Source organism: Balearica regulorum, chromosome 1 (genome assembly GCF_011004875.1).
Source record: "Balearica regulorum gibbericeps isolate bBalReg1 chromosome 1, bBalReg1.pri, whole genome shotgun sequence".
Lineage (NCBI taxonomy): Eukaryota > Metazoa > Chordata > Aves > Gruiformes > Gruidae > Balearica > Balearica regulorum.
Genome location: NC_046184.1, coordinates 151,884,567 through 151,904,922, shown reverse-complemented (window position 1 = coordinate 151,904,922; position 20,356 = coordinate 151,884,567). Strand labels below are relative to the sequence as shown.

The following is a 20,356-nucleotide window of genomic DNA, read 5'->3' as shown; positions in this document are numbered from 1 at the left end:
GACAGATTTCACATTCACTTCTTTTGCAGTCAGTGATTCATCAACTAAAAAAATCTGCTGACTAGTACAAAAACCCGACACACTGATACAGATAATTTTAATATACTTTTATAATTTATACATCTCACAGAAGAGAGATTGAGAATTATATTGCTTGCTAGTATTTCAAAGTATTGTTTGAAATTGGTTTCTTTTTCTAACTATTTCTCAAGATCCAAGATTTAGTATCATACATCAATTATTGGTTCTCGTGTGGAAAGTGACTGAAAATGACGTTTTGATCCTATGCTTATTTTCTTTGAAGCTGCACAGTTGGGAGGAAATTTGTTTTTACAAAGACTTGCACGACAGCAGCAGCATACCGTCACCTCGGAATAGTAAGCTATGTACATCGAGATAGTCCTCTTCTCCTTCACGCACTGAGAGTGGTATCTTGATTTTTAGCTGTGTGGGTCACCTTTCAGTAGAAAATGTCTCTTTGTGCTGCAATTTGCATAAATTTGTATGGAAATCATAGAAAATAAATACGGATGAATGTGATAATAGGTAAGTCACTCTTGACACGTGTATTTCAGAAGTGTCTCTGTTGCTGCTCAGTCTTCTATTTTCAGTTTAAATTCCACTTTTCCTTCATACGGATCATGAACATTATCAAAGGTAATTCCAGCTCCAATGATTTTGCACACAATTTTAAGTTCTACGTTCCTCGTAATGTTGAGAAATTTCACAGCTACCAAAGGATTGCTGTAGCTGGGCTAGGAGGAAAGAAGAAAAGTACTTTAATTTTACACTACCCCTTTAAAAATAAAGTCTTAAAATTAGCTTTCTCTACAGTTCTCTCAAGATTGCAGAGATGCCCCATACGTTTCACCTGGTACAAAGATAAAGAAGAAAAATGATACTGAAATACATGAGCAGCCACCCACCTGTGACTTTTTTCCATAGTAGGGGAAGTAGTGCAGGTTGAAGGTGCCGTTCACGGGGTAGTAGTCCACCTCCAGCGGGCGAGTCTCGTCACCCTGTTTGTAAAGCAAGAAAGCAGCTCTGTTGGCTGGGCCATCCTGAGCCAGCCCCGGGCAAGTGTTTTACTGCTGCTAAAAGCTGTGCGGTCCGTATTAAAACTCAAATTCAGCAGTCTGGTTAGCGCCGGTCGTCTTTTTATTTTTCAAATAAAAGTGGAAATGTCCTGCTGTTACTATTGCCAAGAAAAATGGGCAAGTGTTCTTTTCTAGCAGTTGTGAGTTCAGTGAACGGGGGACCTGCTGAAACGTGCAGAGCGCCTGAAGGAGCTGCTCTGATGTGTCAGCTTGACTAGTGGGAGCTGAAAGTAAACAGCAAATATTCTTTGCAGCACTGAAAAATAAGTTTTTCAGGGGATTTAAAGGAAAGTAAACTTTTTGTTGTTGTTCTCAGGATATCCGCTGGTGCAAGAAATTGCACAGAACTGAGGATATTCCCAGTATTTGGCCAGAATGATCTGGTTTCCAGAGCTGCAGGGTAATCTTTCTGGTTGTAACTGCACTTCACATGCTAGAGGAACTGCAGCGCTTGAAGTTTTTGAGACTCGGACCTCATACACTTACTACATATGTGCAGTCCACTCTTGGTGCGGTGCCGTTGCCGGGGAAAAATTTGATAATCTGAAATAGAAAACACATATTTGGTCATCTTGGGAATTGTTTTGAGCTAAAACCAAGCAAATGATGAACGGAGCTTCAGATGCTGCTTAAATGTGTTTCTGTGTAAGGCAAACGGGTCACCTCATCTCAGGTACCTGGGTGAAAAGGTGTTGTGGCTGGGTATTTCAGAAACAGGACTCCGTGCTGCCGGGCATGGGCACAGCAGGCAGGCTCGCTCCTGGCTGCACCCCCTGGCAAGCCCGGCTCATTTGCCTGCCCGTACCGCTTGCTCTCAGCCAGGAGTCTCTTAAAACAGCTAGTGGCACGAAAATAAAGGAAAACCTGAATCCCTGTGCTTTTCATCAAATGCCTTGGTACAAAACCTTTGGCAGAAACTCTTGGACCCGTCTGATCCTACAAAAATAGTGGGGTTACTTTCTGTAGCAGCAAAGGTGGAAGGAGGTAAAGCCCCCCCCGCCAGGCACTACCCGAGCACCTTTCCCCTGCGGGGCTGGCGTGCAGCCTTGCTGATAGAGGCAAAGACTTTATGGAGAAAAAACCTGTGTTTCACCTGCCAAAATCAGGGGCACAACTCTCCTCTCACAGCTGGACCTTGCACAGATTCTTAAAAACGTTCATTGCCCAAGTCTAGGGTGCAAGCCCAACCAAAAATGAAGTGATTTTGTCTGTCAGGAACCAGTGGAGAATATGAGCTCTTCCCTTTGTACTAAAATTGAACTAGAAGGCTCGGAATCTTACCTGAAAACAAAAATAAAATGCCTATGCCTTTGTCTATGCCCTGAAAAAATTAAAGGAAGCATGGAAGATGCCCTTTTTCCTCTCAAAAAAAAAAAAAAAAAAGTTGTATCCATCAGGTTTGAATTTTGTTTTTACAGGTTCTGCTAAAGATTTTCTTTGCAGCCTGGAGAAATAAGGTGTGCGAGTATCACCTCTCTGAAATCACTTCAGTTATTGTCACATCTTAATGCCTTAGCCGAAGGCACAGGATCGCAGTGTGGCAGAAGAGAAACTGGTCTACGTACTAGTTCGTCAGACAACAGCACTACAGAGATGCTGACAAAACTAAACAAACCCCAGAGCTTGAGAGAGTCGGTTTAGAGATCGCTTTACCCTACGTTACGTCCTTCGGGGTGGTGACCAAGTCTCACTATTTCTCTGGTGACTCTGGAGGTCTGAGGAAAAGCGCATGAATTTGTCTTCCCAGTAGCAAGCAGAGATTAGAGCCCATGGCAGCAGACGACAGAGCAGCTGCCCAGCAGAGACTCGAGCGACTGGGGGTTTCTCGGTGAATTCTTTCCTGCTCAGCACCCTGGGCTTGTACTTACCCGGTTCATTTTTATAATAAAACAAGGTTTTCCTTCTGGAAATCCAAAGGTAGGATCTGTGATGCCGGAGCAGTTTTGAAGCATATCTGAGATAAATTTGCAGGACAGTTTTGTTTTATTTGGGCCATCAAAGGTGTCCTGGATGAAGTATGTGTCGCTGGTGCAGTTGATGTTCGGGCGCTGAGCAGCTGGCGTATATGCTAGATGTGTGAAGGAAGAAAGAAAAATTCCCCGCTGAAGTTTTTCAGATATAAATTGTACATCCCAATATCAGGCTGGAGGTTACACCATGGGAAACTGTACTGCAAGTGAAGTGGCAATTAGATGGAACAAGGAAAGCTTAAATTGTTTGGGCTTGGTGGTTGGTTTTTGGTTTGGTTTTTTTTTTTTTTAGAACACCCAGGCAAAGCAAAAAATGAGATCAAATTCAGTTAAGTCTGGCAATTTGGGTTGATACCTCCATAGAAAGTCCATTTCAAATATAATTTTTCTCAACATATGTATGAGAAACAGAACTGTGATATTAAGTCTTGCAAGGAATACAAATGCATTCAGATATGAACAGGCAAATGGAGCACCTAACCTACTTGGACTATACTCTCCGATGACACTATGTAACAGCTTCACAAGACTTATTACGACACTGAAATTTATGGTCACAGACAGTATTCGATTAGTTTAGATGAGACTAGTTTTGAAGACCCTTTTTACCCTCTTCCTTCAAACTTTTATTAACCTATTTTATTAAGGCTATTCAGCATTAAAAAAAAAAAAAAAACCAACCCTAAAAGCTCTGAAGCAGGGCTCTGCTTTAATAGACATATTTACATATGCTGGATTTATAGATTCATGGGGTGATTTGCTCGTCCCTTTCAGAAGATGCATTTTCCACTCAAAATCTCTGATTTCAGAAGGACAAATAGAAATGGAAACACTGACTTAAGGTCCTCAGACCCAGTAAGGGAGAAGCGACAGCACGTTCCTTCAATATTATGCAGGAAACCTCATTTTTACCTGTCAGAAAAGTCCGAAGAGTTGTCACTAAACCTTCCCAGGTTTTGTTGTCGGATACGTTGTAATAAATTTGTAGTCCTCTATCCCCATAAACGTCGGGTCGTAATGTTACACCTTCGTGGGGGAAGAAAAGGGAAGGCAAAGCAGAGGAGAGGTGCCAGGCACAGATTTTTTAATTTAAATTGACAATAGCGATTATGCTGCATCAAGATTCATTGTGTAAGTGTAGGAGATCCCCAGGTTTTGCTGGGGAGGATTTAACCACGTACAGAAACCATCTCAGCTCTGAGTTGTTCAACCAAAAAACCTGAAGCCTCTGCTACTGCTAAACTTTTCAGGTATATTCGTGCTGTTATCAGAGCAGCTTGCAAAATCCTTCCAGCAATTGCACTGGATTTCCCCAGGACTTGTTAAAAATAACAGTTATAATGGTCGTGTCAGGTTAAAGAAACAGATCGTGCTGCAGTGTGACAAACAGCTTTTGACAAAGCCACGCTTAATATTTTACAGGAATAATTTTGCCAGCAAACATCAAGCTTACTGAATATTGGGAAACGAAACTTCAAAATTCAGCGAGTCGGACAGAATAATTTTTAGGACTACAGCTTTGAAAAAGTCCCTTTTTCTTTCCCACTACTTGCAAAACCAAGCCATTTGGGGGGGGTGAAGTTTTAGCAGTATGTACTGATCATCTCTCGCTGGTGCTGTCTCGTCCCTCCCGTCTCACTTCATGTCCCACAAATCTTTATTTCTAATCCCGTATGTCTTTGTTTTATTTTTACTTGCTTGGCCGCTGGCACAACATATCCCGGGGGAGGGATTCCTGCTCTCCCAGGGACTTTCCATGCTGCCGGCCAGCGTGGAAATACCCACCCCAGGCTGCTCGCCCCAGCGCCTCTCCATCTTGCCGGGCACCCCAAAATCCTCTGGGGTGCTTGGGGGGGCTGAAGCAAAACCCAGGGTTTCCCCAGGGGCTGACCCCTGCCCATGGGGAGAAGAGGTATATCTTCATATATAAAAATATATACACATATAAAAATGAGAGGCTATGCTGATGCCTCTCAGCCCAGCCCAGCCCCACGCAGCTGCTGCGGGGCTCTGGGGGGGTTTAACTCCCCCCGGGGCAGCAGCAGGGGGGCCCTGGCAGTACCTGGGGATTTCAGCTGGTCCTGGTAATCCGGCTCGTACGGATTCACTGTCCTCATTAAAGAATAAATGGAGAGCGCAAACAGCCCTGACATCACCACGTAGAAAGCCAGGTAGTACAGGCTGATCCACACTGTGGGAAAAAAATGAGGGCAAAAATCTCATTTTTCGAGCAAGGCAGTGCGCTGATCCCTCCGCGGCCGGGACTGTCCCAGCAGCAGCGGCCATCTCCGTTCTGCCCTTGGCCCCAGGGAGGTTTTTCCCTGCAAAGGCACTTGGGCTTTTTGGATCATTTTCTCTACACTCGAAAGAATATTCTTCTAGAAAAATTTGGCTGTAAATTTGTTCAGTTTTACAAGGATTTTTGAAGTAGTTGGTGCTGAGCTCAAATTATTTAAAGCTTAAAAGATCGTGTGGCTTCTTGATGTCACTTCACATATTAAGACAATTTATCTGGTCATTACACATGGACTAAGCAGCACAGCCAAGGTATTTCTTCGACAAAACCAAGTTGCTCCTTGTGTTATTTGGATGACAGATGCCAGCATTTCAGGTGTGTTGATTTCAGACCTGTTATCACCTCACTGCCTTTTACATCTGAAATCACCTTCAGCAAAATGTGTCATCTCACAATTTTATTCTGGTGTGAGATGTAGAATGAGGCCGTGTTGCTGTCTGCGTGCGCGGAACGTGTCTTACAGGCGGCCGGTGCCCTACAAGCAGCCAGTGAGAATTTTGGGGGTGCCGTCAGAAACCGCTCCCTATAATCATCAGCGCCTCATAGCACCTTCTTCTCTCCAAAGTGGAAAGGTTCACGTTTCGGTTTGATTTTCTGTAAAATCATGGTTTTTAAGAATGGCTAATAAGCCACAGGCTTCACAGCAGAAAAAAAAAAATCATCCGGAAACTCGCGGCTACTGGGAAGAGCAGGGACGTCCCTTGTGATGGCCAGGGCTGCCCTGACATGACACATCATCATCGTAGACACAAGTTTGCATTAGCACGCGATGATAAAAAAAGAAGATCTACTGAGCAAACAATAATTTAGAAAGGAATTTTGGAGAAGCAAAATATGTTGCCAGAGAATTGGACAAAACCCACCGACTAAACAAAATTCTCCGTATACCAGAACCCCCTATAGCCAGCAGTGTCGGAATCACACTGTAACCACCCCCTTAGCGATTCATAAGTTAATTGTTAATGTGTTAACGTTTTAGCCTTTTGATATATTTGGTCCAAAATCAGTTTAAAGTCTTATATTTGCAGGAACGACTTAGATCAAAGTTTGGATCTAATACTGACTCAGCATACAGGGCCGCCCTAAAAGGGGCCCAGGAGCACATATGAGAACTGATGTCTTCAACAATTACAGCACATCTGCCACCACATTACGTCCCGTTCATTAGGATGCCCCACCGCCCCCAAGATTTTTAAGTGTATATCGGAAGGATGAGAAGACTCTTGTTTATGAAAACCTACCCCAGTTAATTAAGGTCCTTCCCATAAAGAGCTTTGTTTCTGGATTCCAGACGAAACGACGGAAATTTTCCATCCGCTCGCTGCAGGTCTTTTTTTCGTTTAAAGTTGCCATTTTCTCACAAAATTTCCCCAAAACACGTCCTCCTCAGAAACTAAGAAATTCAACCGGTGTCCAAACAGCCGCCCAAGAAAATCACTTTGGTTTTTATACCTTATTCTCCGCTGAAGGTCAACGAGATTACTTCCTATACCAATGAAAGCCCCTGCTCACCATTATCAACCCGCAGCAGATACAACTCTTTATAAAGGGTGTTGATAGTGCTCGGTGTTGAGGCTGGCAAAGAAAAGTTCCTATCAAACGCCCTTCTGCTTTCTCTTGACCACCTTAGCAGGTCGGTGGAGTTACGCATTTTGCCGAGTGCCCGTAGGGCTTGCGATAGACTCAGTGCGATAGCTGTTATCAGAGCAGATAAAGCGAAGGAGAACTTGGTTCTCTCTAGGTCTTGTCTTTTCTTTTTCTCTTTTCTTTTCTTTTCTTTTCTTTTCTTTTCTTTTCTTTTCTTTTCTTTTCTTTTCTTTTCTTTTCTTTTCTTTTCTTTTCTTTTCTTTTCTTTTCTTTTCTTTTCTTTTCTTTTCTTTTCTTTTCTTTTCTTTTCTTTTCTTTTCTTTTCTTTTCTTTTCTTTTCTTTTCTTTTCTTTTCTTTTCTTTTCTTTTCTTTTCTTTTTTCTTTTCTTTTCTTGTTCCAAGTAACCTGCAAATAGTGGATATAAATCTCCCACTACAACCTGGAGGCATCTGTTGGGATATAGGGGGTCGCAGCAGGAGTGAGTGGGGGAAAAGCACCGTTTCCCAGAGTGTTTGCCATGTTGCGCAGCTGGGGAAATGAAGATCAACATTTTCCTGCTTTCTGTGAGGAATGTTTTAGGTGAGATCTGGTGATGCTAATTAAGCTTCAGAGGGTATCCCCCACCTTGTTTGCTGCCTGTGTCTGCCTCCCACTGGAAAAGCCAGGAAGAAAGACGGTGGAGAGCAAAAAATGAAAAAATATTGTATAATAAAAGTTTTGCCACGTCGGTAAACGATGAGGCAGAGCGGAGACCATTTAGCATTTAACTGCCTTCTCCATCTGCTCCAAACCGAATGCTGTGGCGTGTTGAGAGGCAGACGCCCAGCCCGCAGCTCGCTCTGCGCACAGAGCAGCAGGACGGAAAAGGGTCCCCGGCAGCTCCCGCGGACGGGAAAGCAACGGGCGCAGGGCTGCGAGGGGAGCTGGCACTATGGGAAGCCCTCCCAGGCACGCCGGTCTCCTTCCTGCTTGTCAAAGCTGCTCGCTAATGCTCTTGCTCTCTTACTGAACCCCAGTAATGTCAAATCCCCAAATTGCCGGGTGAATTCAGTAGGGCCAGGGTTTCACCCCATTCAACTAGGTATATTTAACTATTAAACTATATTTAACTATTGCTGTGCCCTGCCTTTCGCTCACTTCACAGGATACATGGTGGGGGCCAAGTCTTTACAAGGGGCACATATGAGAAGGTTGAGGAAGAGACTTTGGATTATTTGGACATTGAGACAGCTATAACTGAGCCCGTCTGCTGGAGTAATATGGCAGGGGTATTGTGTCAGCTGAATTATGCTGAGTTTCTGACGTAGAGAGAGATTTATTTTGCTTTTCTGCCTGAGATCAGACAGCATGATAGTTTAGCGTAATAGCCACCAATTTGGGGTGATTTGACTTGTTTTCAGATGATGAAATAGGAGTCAGGCCAAGTAAAAGAAAAATAAGATTTCCAGACATTTGACCAATTTGGATGCCCCATAGAAAGGAGAGGAGGGTGAACAAAAAGGTTCTTTCAGTCATTACACCAGGAGCTGACTGATACTCAGGACAAATGCGGGTTTGTTTTTAAAATTAAAATAAGACAAGGAGATTGGGCAGTGGCCTGAAAACGATGGAAACGAAAGAGCTGCCCTGAGGTTAAAAGGTTTGTGGAGGCTCCCACGTAGCGGTTTCAGAAATGAGAACAGAGGCCTGAAGGAGTTTGAGGGAAAGCAGGGAGGGAAGTAGCAGGTCTCCAGCGGGATTTAACCCTTTCTGTACTGCGCAGGAGCCCTTGCGGTCAGTCTGCTGGAGGGGAGCAACTGGGCTCGGCTGGGATGCGGAGTTAGAAGCTTTATGAAGAAAGAGCATGGTCTGCACCGCTTGCAGAAAGGCGATAATTTAGCAGTACATGGACTTCAGTAGGCAACTAAATCTAAACAACACATTAATTATTAATAATGACATTAAATCCCTAATTATATTGAAAAGGAAAATGTTGCTACTTCTGTTTTCACATGAGGAAGATGATGTAGGAATCAGCTGGGTGTGTCTGCACAGGAGGCGACGAGGAGCCTCTGAAACTCGGGAGTTTGTACCCTAACGAAGCTGCGGCCAAGGACTTCACGTGCTCTTCTCTCTTACAGTTCATCCCGTTCGTTCCCCTCTGTTGCTGGCTGGGGAACCTAAAACTGCCGAGTGCAGCAGCACTCGCCCGGCTGCGTCTGCATAGAGTGAAGGAGACCGAAAAACCCAGGCGGGCAGAGCGACGCGTGGGAGGCCGAGGAAGGCACCGGGCAGCTGGCAGGGACCGTGCGGGCAATGGCAGAGGGTCGCCGTCCGCTGCTTTCATCCCAGCGGTGACATGCGTCAGGATTTGCGTGTTACAGGCCAGGCAGGAAAATGATGGTTGAAGGAAAGGAAAGCCAGATTTCAAGTGGAGGAGGAGGGCCTGGCTGCTTTTAATGCTGCCTGCGGTCGTACATAATCTGCTAGCCTAGATTCGACAGTGCCAGCTGTATTAGGCAAGAGTAAGGAAGCTAAATGATTTAAAAGTGGGTGATTTAAATTAAATTTCCTTATTTCTAAACTGGAGTTAGTAAAGTTCAGTGAAAACTGAATATGAAAATGCACCAAGTTAACAGCAGCATCTACAATAAAAAGGTAAGAATAAAGCAGAACGGTATTACAGCTGAAAATCTGTTCTGACTAGAAACTCCAAAAATACAAATGAGATAAATGCATTAACCACATTAATATAAAAGCATAAATAGAATTAGTGTAATTTTATTATATCTTTATTGTATAATAAGGTATGTACACAATTTCAACTGATACAGAAATTAAATACATAAATATATTAAAACCAATCAATTACAGAAATGCATTTACATAAAAAACCAGAAGTAAGAAAAACAAAGTCATGTAACAGCAGGCGGTTATATTAAGATGGTTTCTCTCTTAGATTTCTTCTCCAGTACTGGAGATTATTAATGAAAATGTCAGACATTTGTCAGTGAAAAATGAAAGACGCCAATATTTGGAGAGCAATACATCATTGCTCTCCAATGATATATGAGCTGAGAAACCTGCATTTTATTGAAGACATCACCAGGAGTTGTGAGGCGGCGTTGAGCTTGAAGACAAGACTTGCTTGTGCTTGTGGCACTCACCCGGTGCTTGTGAAGGGGCACTTTCTATTTACCACTAGATGGATAACTGCAGAAACAATTTTCATTAAAAACTGCATTTCACTTGCGTGATTTCTAAATATAATTAAAGAAATGGGATTGGTTAGAAAATATGTAACTACTCATTAAGTACGCAACTCCTCTTAGAAGCTATTTGCAAGCAAGTGAAAGACAAGATGGTGGTTGGGATTTACTAAGGGCGCTCTGTGCCCACCAGCCTGGTTGTTTTCTCTCGTGAGATGAGTGGGCTGGATGGCAAAGGCAGAGAGGCCGTGCAGTCTCCATCCTCGGAGACACTAAAACCCCAGTGGGGTGCAACCCTAAGCAACCTGCTCGACCTTGGGGCTGGCCCTGCCTGGAGATGGGGTTGGACTAGGTGATCAACAAAGGTCCCTTCCCACAGAGACCATCCACACAGAGAAAGGTCACCTTCCCACAGAGACCACAGAGACCATATCATTAAATATACATTCAGCACAAAAACTTCACAAACACTAATCACATCGACAAGGAAAAAGAAAAAAAGAATTCCCCACACCAAAATGAAAATAACACTATCACAACACCAAACAAGAGTGGACAATCTACACACAAAATCTACCTCTAGTCCCTTCACCACTATTTCACTCTCAGGCTATGTTCAGTCCATGTTGTCCAGCTGTCAAACCCTTGGTGGCTGCTCTGCATCAAGCCCATCGAACCACAGCCATCACACAGGCACCACCACCAAAACCCACGTGGTCATCGTCCTCCTTTCCTCCCCATGCAGAGCTGTGGGCAAACCATAGAGAAGGATCAGTTTTACACCCGTGTTTTGTGGCTCCTGAGGTCTCTGTGTGAACGTTTTCCAACCACTTTGGGAGAGGGAACTCAGAAAATTCAGTGTGGTACAGCATATGTTACTGTAGTCCTGTAAGCGCCATACTTGTCAATCAGTAAGTGTTGACTTTGCCATTACTTTCTTTTCTTCTCCCGTTCTAATTGTGAATACAAAATTTAAATATTTTATTCCAGGCTGCTTCATCCAAATGAGAAGACTTTTTTTTTTTTTCAGTTTGATGTCTAATCAGGACAGATCAACTGCTTTTGGTTCAGGATAGATTAATTGGCACCTGCTTGCCCTGTGAGACACCCCCCCCCCAGGAAGTAGTAATCCCCCCATTTCTGAGTCCCCCCGCTCAGCCCCTGGGAGCAGGGCTGTGCCGGGGCTCCCGTGACACAGCAGTGGGGCTGCAAAGGGGGATGGACGGGGGTTTCCTCGGCAGACACCTCATTGCCCGGCCAGGGATCCTGTCCCCTTACCCTGGCCAGGGCACAAGAGGTGCTCAAGCTTAAACCCCAGGCGACGTGACAGCAGAGGCTAACCCAGCCTGTTGCCGAACTGACCCAAAATGGAACCTTTTAAAACCTCAGGAGTTGGGTTTTTTTAATCCTTTGGATATTTTGACATTCCACGGTCTCCTCCTGTCAGGTCTGGTTAAAGGCTGCAAACCTCCTCTCGGTCTCCCCGTTGCTGCTGCCACAGGAGCCACGCTTCCCCTCCTGCCCTCCCTCTCCATCCTCTCCATCTTCTTGCCCCGCTCACAGCTCCTCCTGCCTCAGCAGGTGGGTTTGGTACTTCTGGGAGGTGAACCCATCGGGGCGACCATGCACGTGTCCTCTTGCCTTCTGTATGTGCAGGCACATGACAGTCATTTGCAATGGCAGCTCTTCTTCCGTACCCACAGTGATTCACTGAATCAGGAGACTCTGATGCAGACTTTGCATGAATTTAAATGTGTTTTGAAGCATTCTTCTGAAAAGTAACACTGCTTTTGTAAAGCTTCTCTTACTGCTTGAGTTGCGGGTAAGGGCAAGACTCAAAACTATTTTCAGGCAGGGGGTGTCCTGGTAGAAGGAAATCATACCTTCTTCCTGTGGCAGCTTGACTTTGAAATTGAAAAGTATACATTTTGCAGGTCTATGTTTATTTCCTCATCCCAGGGCAGCATGTTTAAACTCTAAACATCACAACAGCAGTCTTTTCACTGTGCATTATTGGTGGGCGGTCTGAGAAAATCAGAGAAAATTGTTTAGCTCTGGGAAAATTCTGCTACATTTTGTCTTATAGACAAGAAAAATATCCTGAAAGAAATCACTTGGTTAGAGAACCTGGCAACTGGTATAATAGATTGTTCTAGGGCTCTGAACCTCAGAGCCCAGAGGAGCTGTGGATGGAAGTGTTCAAGGCCAGGTTGGATGGGGCTTTGGGCAACCTGGTCTAGTGGAGGGTGTCCCTGCCCATGGCAGGGGGGTTGGAACTAGATGGTCTTTGAGGTCCCTTCCCACCCAAACCATTCTATGGGTCTATGATTCTATGAAATAACTTGCCTTAAAAAAACCCCACCAAACAACAGTGTATGTAATTCACATGATAAAGGTAGAATCAGACAACAGGACTCCAGGAGTGCAACCACTGCTAAAGAAAAGCGGCAATAAGCCCGACCACCCACGTGGCTCAGCCCCATCCCTGAGCATGCAACAGGTCCCCTCTGTTTCACGTCACAAAAAGCCCCCCGATGAGCTGCCTGCTGCACAGCTCTCCCCTATTCCAAGACCTCGACCTGGAAAAGCATCAAAAAAAATTGATTATGTCTTTGGTGGAGCCAAAGAGGCACCACGAGGAGCCCAGAGGAGACCGAGGGCAGTGTGCTGCACGCCACGGATGCGGGCAGCCTGCTCCCGAAACAGGCACAGCCATGTCGCCGTCATGGGCTCATCCCCCTGCCCTCTTCTGCTTCACAGCAGCAGAGACCATGAGAAGAGAAGGGCCATCAAGAGCCGCACCTTCTTATGTGCATGAGTACGGAGTGTAGAAATTCCCATCGGGAACCTGGGGATTTTCCACATCCCTGTAAACAAACTGTCTCAGAACCTGGTGTTTCCCTTAGAGGCTGGAGGAAAAGTTTGGGATGAAACAAGCAAATATTTGTAATGACAGATTTTCCTCTGTTTTTTTTCTGAACAGAGTGATATCTAGCTGCACTGAGCTGACAAAAGGCCTCAATACCTTTATTTCCTCACTGAATTGCACAGGGGACCTCAGGAACCTCCCTTTTCTTGTCTCCTGCTTTGTCAGGTGAATGAAATACCGGAGCTGGAAAGCTGTGAGCGGAGGGCACTGACACCTGTGGGGGGGATGCAGTGAACGCCGGGGACAAGCGCAGATGAGAAACCTGCTGGAAGAGGGAGGGGAAGTGTTGGTGGACGGAGCTGAAATCTGAGCTCCTGTGACACGCCACCTGCGCGGGACGGCTGAGCCACGTGCACGACCCGTGTGCAGCTGTGACAAATACAGATCCTCGTGGAAAGTTTGTGCGTGTGAGTGAAAATGATCGCGGCCTGTCTGAAGAGGTTTATCAAAGTAGGACGGAGCGATGGCTACTCTATGGGCTCTGCTGAAGGGCTCCTGGCCACTGCAGAGTCATTTGTCAGGACCCTTGCTACCGACCGGTGGACAACTCTTCACAGCTCCACAGGACGGTTGCTGGTCTAAGCACCTTCTTGCTGTATAGTCCATCAGGATTCAGTCAGTGCCCGCTTTCCTCATCCGACCGTGCAGGGCTGCCCGTCAGCGTCCAGTGCTCTGCCCTGATGCCCTGGCCACGTGGCCGTTGCAGCCAGCCCTGGTCCCTTTGCTGTGCCAGCCCCTCAGCCCGGAGTCTTTTGTCACGTTAAATGTACCCAGAGCTGCTCGAACGGGGACTGCTGTTTGCTTTCCTCGGCTGGTATTTAATGCCTACGTCGCTGACCTTGGGCTGGCCACTGAAGGGAAGGACAGCCGAGGGGGAAGGTCACACAGGATTGTGTGGGTGGCACAAGGCTGGAGGTGAGACCATGGCCCGGCTTCCCCCACCAGTGTGGGCAGCAGCAGTTTAGAGGGGAGCCCAGGACACGCTCTCCCACCCATCCCGGGGTGATGGCGGGCAGGACTAGGCAGGCTCTCTGCGTTTTCCCTCTCTTGCTGACCCAGGTGTGAGCAGAGCAAAGCCTGGCCTCAGGAAGGCCCAGACTCTCCAAAAAAGTAGTGGAAAATGTGTTTGGGAGAGCCATGCTGCCGCAGCTGAGTGTGTGCATACAAAGAGGGAGGTAAAGCCCCTTCCTCTCCCAGTGGTTTGCACAATTAGCAAGCTTGAGTAGGAAGCTTGAAGGCCTCTTCTAGAGCACCATGTTTTAAAGGTTAGATCCAGGCTGAGGTGTTACCCCTTGGTGATGTTGCCCAGAGCAGACACGGATGCCGGCGGAGGCAATGCTCGCTCTACCCAGAGCTCCCTACAAGCCATACCTGCTTGAGCAGGTTTGCCCAGCACCGAACGGCAGCTTGGTGTCAATGTTAATAAAACATTAACTTCATTCACTCATGCTAACGGCACCGATTCCTCCCTCCCGTGGCGGCTGTGGCGGAGGGAATACCAGGAGGGACAGGTTGCTGCCTGCTGCCTTGCTGGAGCACGGCCAGCGCTGTGCCGGGGACCAGTCTGAGCGTTTCCAGAGGCTCCACAGCAGAAATCATTGCCAGCGCCTCAGACAGTGGAGCACGGTGAAGGGATGCTTTTCATGTACAGGGTTGTATTTTGTTTATGAATTATTTTCTTTTTTTTAGATTTTGTTTTGGTTTTGTTTTTTAGCTGGATTGTGTGTTTCCGTAGCAATCCCTCTGATTAGCTACTCTCCTGCATTTCGCAGGTTGACAAGAGAAAACGTGTTGGCAGTTTTCAGATCTGGGGAACACAGTTACTCTGCGTCTGAGAATAAAGACATCGGATCTACAGCCTGAGCAATTCAGGGGAAGAAAACAGTGAAAACATCTTGGAATTGAACTGAACTGATGTTCCCACTGTTTCCAGCCTTGGGGCAAGTGATAAGAGCAAGGGGGGGGGTTTGGCAAAAACGCAGTGCTGGGCTTATGACAGCACAGCATGATCGGGGCTGTGGAAAAGGCAAAGCAGCCTCTCTTCAGTGCTGACCTACCGCTCACCCCGGTTTTCCAGAAGGAGCTTGGCTGATCTCCGCTTTTCTGTCCTGCTCCTGTTTGTCCAAGGGCTGCTGACCCCACCACGAGCCCAGCCAGCTCCCTCCACACTCCCTCCGTCTCCTGAGACTCTAAAGGAAATTATTGCTACAAAAAGCTGCTAAACTGAATGCAAAAATAAACCTAGCAAAACTCAGTGATGTTCCTTTCAGACATGGTTGAACGCCAATGCCTGCTGTTGTGGGGGCAACATATTGTTGCTCGCAGTGTCTTTCAGATGATGGGGAGTAATGGGGTCCTTGGGAATGTTAAATATCCCATGAAACATCTCCAGCAGTTCTGGCTTCATCACCTTTCACCAAAGGGATCTCTTCATCTGCATAGACTACCACAGGCCATGGAGTTTCATGCGGCATTGCAAGGAAATAAGCTGCGCGCCCAGCCAAAAAATGCCCATCTGCAAAGCTGCACCCGGGCTCCCATTACACTCAAAATCTTGTTCATGGACAAAAGAGATGCTCATCAAGTAAAGGCAAGAATTTATTGTTAGTATAATTGAAGTCTAATCATTATTACTCCAAATCTAACTGTTACAGGAAAGAATAATGATACAGCTAAACTAGTACACGCACGTTTTAGCCTCTACTCCTTTCCCTGATGTTATGTTCCCTGTTCTGCTGCTCCCTGGGGTCCTGATGTCAGTGATGTCCTGCTGGTGGGGGCTATGGTGAGTCCCATCTGCAGCCCCGTGCCAGGAACAAAGTGATGTCTGTGCTGACAGCTTCTTTGGCCTCACGCGAGGAGCCGGTTCTCCTACACTCTGTTACTGCCTTTTTCCTTTGAACTTCTCCCATTTTGTCAGTGTCTTGGGGGTAATAAGGTGCCCAAAACTGAATGCTGTTCAAGATGTGGCCTCACCAACCACAAACCCACTAAAATCAATGGCAACATGCCCATTGGCTTAAATTTACTTTGGGATCTGGCCCAAAGTGGAGAATACTGCTTTTCGGCTTGGTAACATGATGTCTCAGCATGAACCACTCAAAATGCCTTAGGGGGTTTTTTGTTTGGGTTGGGTTGTTTTTTTGTTGTTTTTTTTTTTTACATAGCCCTATCAAATTGCAAATTTGTGTGTACTTAACTATTCAGCACATTCCCCAAACATTTCTGAGTGCTGCTTCTTCTCACAGTCCTTCCTCCAATCAAATTTTAACCATTCACATATTTGCCCGCTGGCTTTGTATCGTGTACTTTGCCACACTGAAATCCATCTTGTTTTCTGCCCAAGTTTCTAATCAAATTTTAACCATTCACATATTTGCCCTCTGGCTTTGTATCTTGTACTTTGTCACACTGAAATCCATCTTGTTTTCTGCCCAAGTTTCTAATCCTGCCAGACCTCCCCGTGCTCTTGCTCCATTTCTGTTGTCAAAGTCCCCTGCAGTCAGGCTGATCATCTCTCTTGCATCGGTAGCAGATGTGCGCTGATTTTCAGATTAGTTTTTAATCAAGATGAAGAAGTAGCAACGCAGAGTCTGTGTCTTAATTTTAGTGTACCTCGCTTAGTTTAGATGTTTGGACTGATCCTGGTCCGTTTTTAAACGGACCTCATTTTTAAAAGACACCCAGCTCAACTCCTGTGCCTGGTTTTCAGAAATGAACTTGGCACCCAGCAAAGCAAAGGCAAGAAACTTCAAAGCATTTCTTCCCAAGACTCAACATTTGCTTACGTTCTAGGGACAAGATATTGGGGGACAAGATATTGTGAAAACTGTATATAACGCCACTCAAGAACACCTGTCATCGCACTGCTGCATCACTCCCTTGCTCTGATGCAGCAGGTCTCTGTACTACAAACGATACCCTTTGAATTCATGACTACACTCTTTACCCAGCTTCTGCTAGATCATTAACGACACTACGTGATAAATCCATCACTAACTCAGGTAGCACATTAACCTCCTTCATGCAAAACCACTCTCCCAGTTTACAGGAAAGCATGGATAAGTACAGATAATTGTTGAAACTCCTCTTTGGGAACAGGTTTTCAAATGCTTGTAAACTCACCTAATGGTTATTTCACCTAGATCACATTATCAAAGTTTGCTTGGAGAAATGCTATGTGAACCACTTAAAAACCTTACCTAAACTAAGATATGCCAAGTTTACCACCTGCCATCCTAAGCAAAGCAAGAAATGAGACTGGTCTGGCATTTTCAGCGTGGCTTAAATCACCCCGTGAACTTTTAGGTATTTATAAACTGTGTAATCCCTTTTCTAGCTGCCTCTTCTGCATTGAAGTGGGACTGACTTATTTCCACAGGTCCTTCCTTTCTCTCTGTTTTTAAATGAAGGTGGTGTATTTACCTGTCTTTGGGCTCCTGGGAAGGAGGTTGGTCCTCAGCAAGATTTTCAGAGATTGCTTTGGCTCACTGCTGAATTGCTCTGCTCTTGGCCAGCTGGAAAATGCTCGTGCATCTACTTGTTCTTTAACCTAATCTCCTTTTTTTCTGGTCTGCACCTAGTCTAGGATTTGTATGATACTGGGCTGCTGCTGTCTGCCGATTGTTACATGAACTTCACCCAGGTAATGGGCAAATCAAGGTACAGTTTCCCCTTTCCTCCCAGCCAAAGTAGATGAAGGACATAACCTGGGCTCCATCACCCATAATGGTTACTTGGGAAGACAAGCGCCATCACTCTGAACGCTGCCACCTCTTTCCTTCCTCTTCCCCAAGCACCTTATATGCTGAGCATGACGTCACATGATATGGAATATCCCTTTGGTCAGTTGGGGTCAGCTGTCCCGGCTGTGTCCCCTCCCAACTCCTTGTGCACCCCCAGCCTCCTCGCTGGTGGGGTGGGGTGTGAGAAGCAGCAAAGGCCTTGGCTCTGTGTAAGCACTGCTCAACAAAAACATCACAATATAACAAAAACATCTCTATATTATCAACACTGTTTCCAGCACAAATCCAAAACATAGCCCCGTACTAGCTGCTGTGAAGAAAATTAACCCTCTCAGCTGAAACGAGGACATCAACCAAAACTGGATTCCCCCTGACCATAGCGGGGCCCTGCCAGAGCCAGGTGCCAAGATCATGGAACAAATTGCCCAGAGAGGTTGTGGCAGCCCCATCCCTGGAAGTGTTCAAGGCCAGGCTGGATGGGGCTTTGGGCAACCTGGTCTAGTGGATGATGCCTAAATGTTTGAGGAAATGGCAAAAATGAAAGAAATCTTTCTTTTGTTCCAGTAAATGTTAGTAACTGGGAAAAGACAACGAGATTTTTCCTGGTAGTGTGACTATGAATGCTAAGGAAGGATTCTCAAGAAAATATGAGGTGAGAGAAATCTGATAACAAGGGCTGAGCACAAGCAGATTTTAGTATCAAATTATCTCTGTGTGCCCACTTGTGGAACTATTAAACCACTGGTCTAAGATACACTGTCTTTTGATACAACCTTATATTTAGCAACCTGGTATTAAACAGGTACATGGCTACGGACAAAACAGTTCCTCTTTTGGCTTATTAGGCTACAAGATTTAGAAAATTGTGTCTTCAGCGAGATAAGGTGAACAGTTCTAATGGAGATACCATTAAGACAAATGCTGGTGGGGTCAACATTTCAGGGGAAAGCCAGACTGAGAAAAATTATTCTAAAACTGAGTGTTTCACTAGAATGGGTTAGGAGCATTTATGGCATTTTTATGCTTAGCTGTCATCCTGCTGAGATGGGAACATTTCAGAATATGGCTGTGCATTAGAATTTAAGTATCAGTGCATCTTTATATTGATCTGAGTGCCTGGGATCAGCATCCATAATGGATAATGAAGCTTGTGATCCCAAAGCACTGTTATAAAGTCCAGGTATTTGGAATTAACTATTGCTATAAGCAGAAGTTGCGGAGATACTTGCGAATACCAGGCCTGGCTCTTAAAATATATCCCAGTTGGTATAAAGAACTTGTTCTGTTCCTAAACTAAAAGACTAGCACAAAGATGTATTTGTTGCATTTATCAGTTGCCTTGTGCCTGTAGCTAGATTTATTCCTTCCTAGAAATAAGTATTAAGACTAGCAGACTTGGCAGGCTCCACGGCAAAGATCACTGGCCACCCTGGAACACAGTGAGCCTGATTTTTACAGCATTGCCAGAAAGCCAAACTTGTAAACCTGAACCGTCAAATGAAGAGAGAGAAAACAACAGATCTTTAATTTAACCCAATGACTCAAAATACCCTATTTAAGAGTTGTGACACAGATTTCCATAAAAATTCTCCCTCCCTGCTGGGCAGGGCTCTTCTTGCAGAGGGTATTCAGTGAAGTGAGCCATGGTGAGCCTGTGGCAGGTCCAGCTTCTCAGCTGCCAGAGTCACATTTCAGTGTGTTTCTTTTACTGAAGAAACAACAAATCAAAGCATTGTCCGAATAAGCAAGGAGGTTTTGATGCCTTTTATTTATGCTATTCATAAGGAAATATGCAATAGATTCAGTAAGGCCCTTCAGAAACCAGTGCTGGGTAGTTTAGAATAGAATAGAATAGAATAGAATAGAATAGAATAGAATAGAATAGAATAGAATAGAATAGAATAGAATAGAATAGAGTAGAACAGAACAGAATCGTAGAATCGTAGAATCATGGAATGGTTTGGGTTGGAAGGGACCTCAAAGATCATCTAGTTCCAACCCCCCTGCCATGGGCAGGGACACCCTCCACTAGACCAGGTTGCCCAAAGCCCCATCCAGCCTGGCCTTGAACACTGCCAGGGAGGGGGCATCCACAGCTTCTCTGGGCAACCTGTGCCAGTGCCTCACCACCCTCATAGTAAAGAATTTCTTCCTTATGTCTGATGTAAATCTTCCCTTCTTCAGCTTAAACCCCTTACCCCTTGTTCTGTCACTACACTCCCTGATAAACAGTCCCTCTCCAGCTTTCCTGTAGGCCCCTTCAGGTACTGGTAAGCCGCAATTAGATGTCCCCAGAGCCTTCTCTTCTCTAGGCTGAACAACCCCAACTCTCTCAGCCTGTCCTCACAGGAGAGGTGCTCCAGCCCTCTGATCAGCTTCATGGCCCTCCTCTGGACTCTCTCCAACAGCTCCATGTCTCTCCTGTACTGGGGCCCCCAGAGCTGGACGCAGTACTCCAGGTGGGGTCTCACAAGAGCGGAGTAGAGGGGCAGGATCACCTCCCTTTGTGTAGGAGTGTATCTACTGCCAGATAATTGGGGCAG

The 20,356-nt window shown here is 45.6% G+C and overlaps 1 protein-coding gene across 2 annotated transcripts; it reads right to left on the bottom strand.

Annotated features, from left to right (window-relative positions):
- Nucleotides 1–400: 400 nt before the first annotated feature.
- On the bottom strand, nt 401–6,716 carry ATP4B (ATPase H+/K+ transporting subunit beta). 2 transcript variants are annotated; one of them, XM_075742945.1, is made up of 7 exons: nt 6,605–6,716; nt 5,130–5,258; nt 3,980–4,093; nt 2,966–3,165; nt 1,584–1,640; nt 927–1,019; nt 401–755 (listed from the first exon to the last, which is right to left on the bottom strand). In XM_075742945.1, the coding sequence occupies exons 1-7, from the start codon at nt 6,714–6,716 to the stop codon at nt 594–596; spliced, it is 867 nt and encodes a 288-aa protein (XP_075599060.1). In that variant the 3' UTR covers nt 401–593. The 2 variants fall into 2 exon arrangements, with proteins under 2 accessions (XP_075599060.1, XP_010303844.1); XM_010305542.2 differs by having other exon boundaries at nt 1,587–1,640.
- Nucleotides 6,717–20,356: the final 13,640 nt, after the last annotated feature.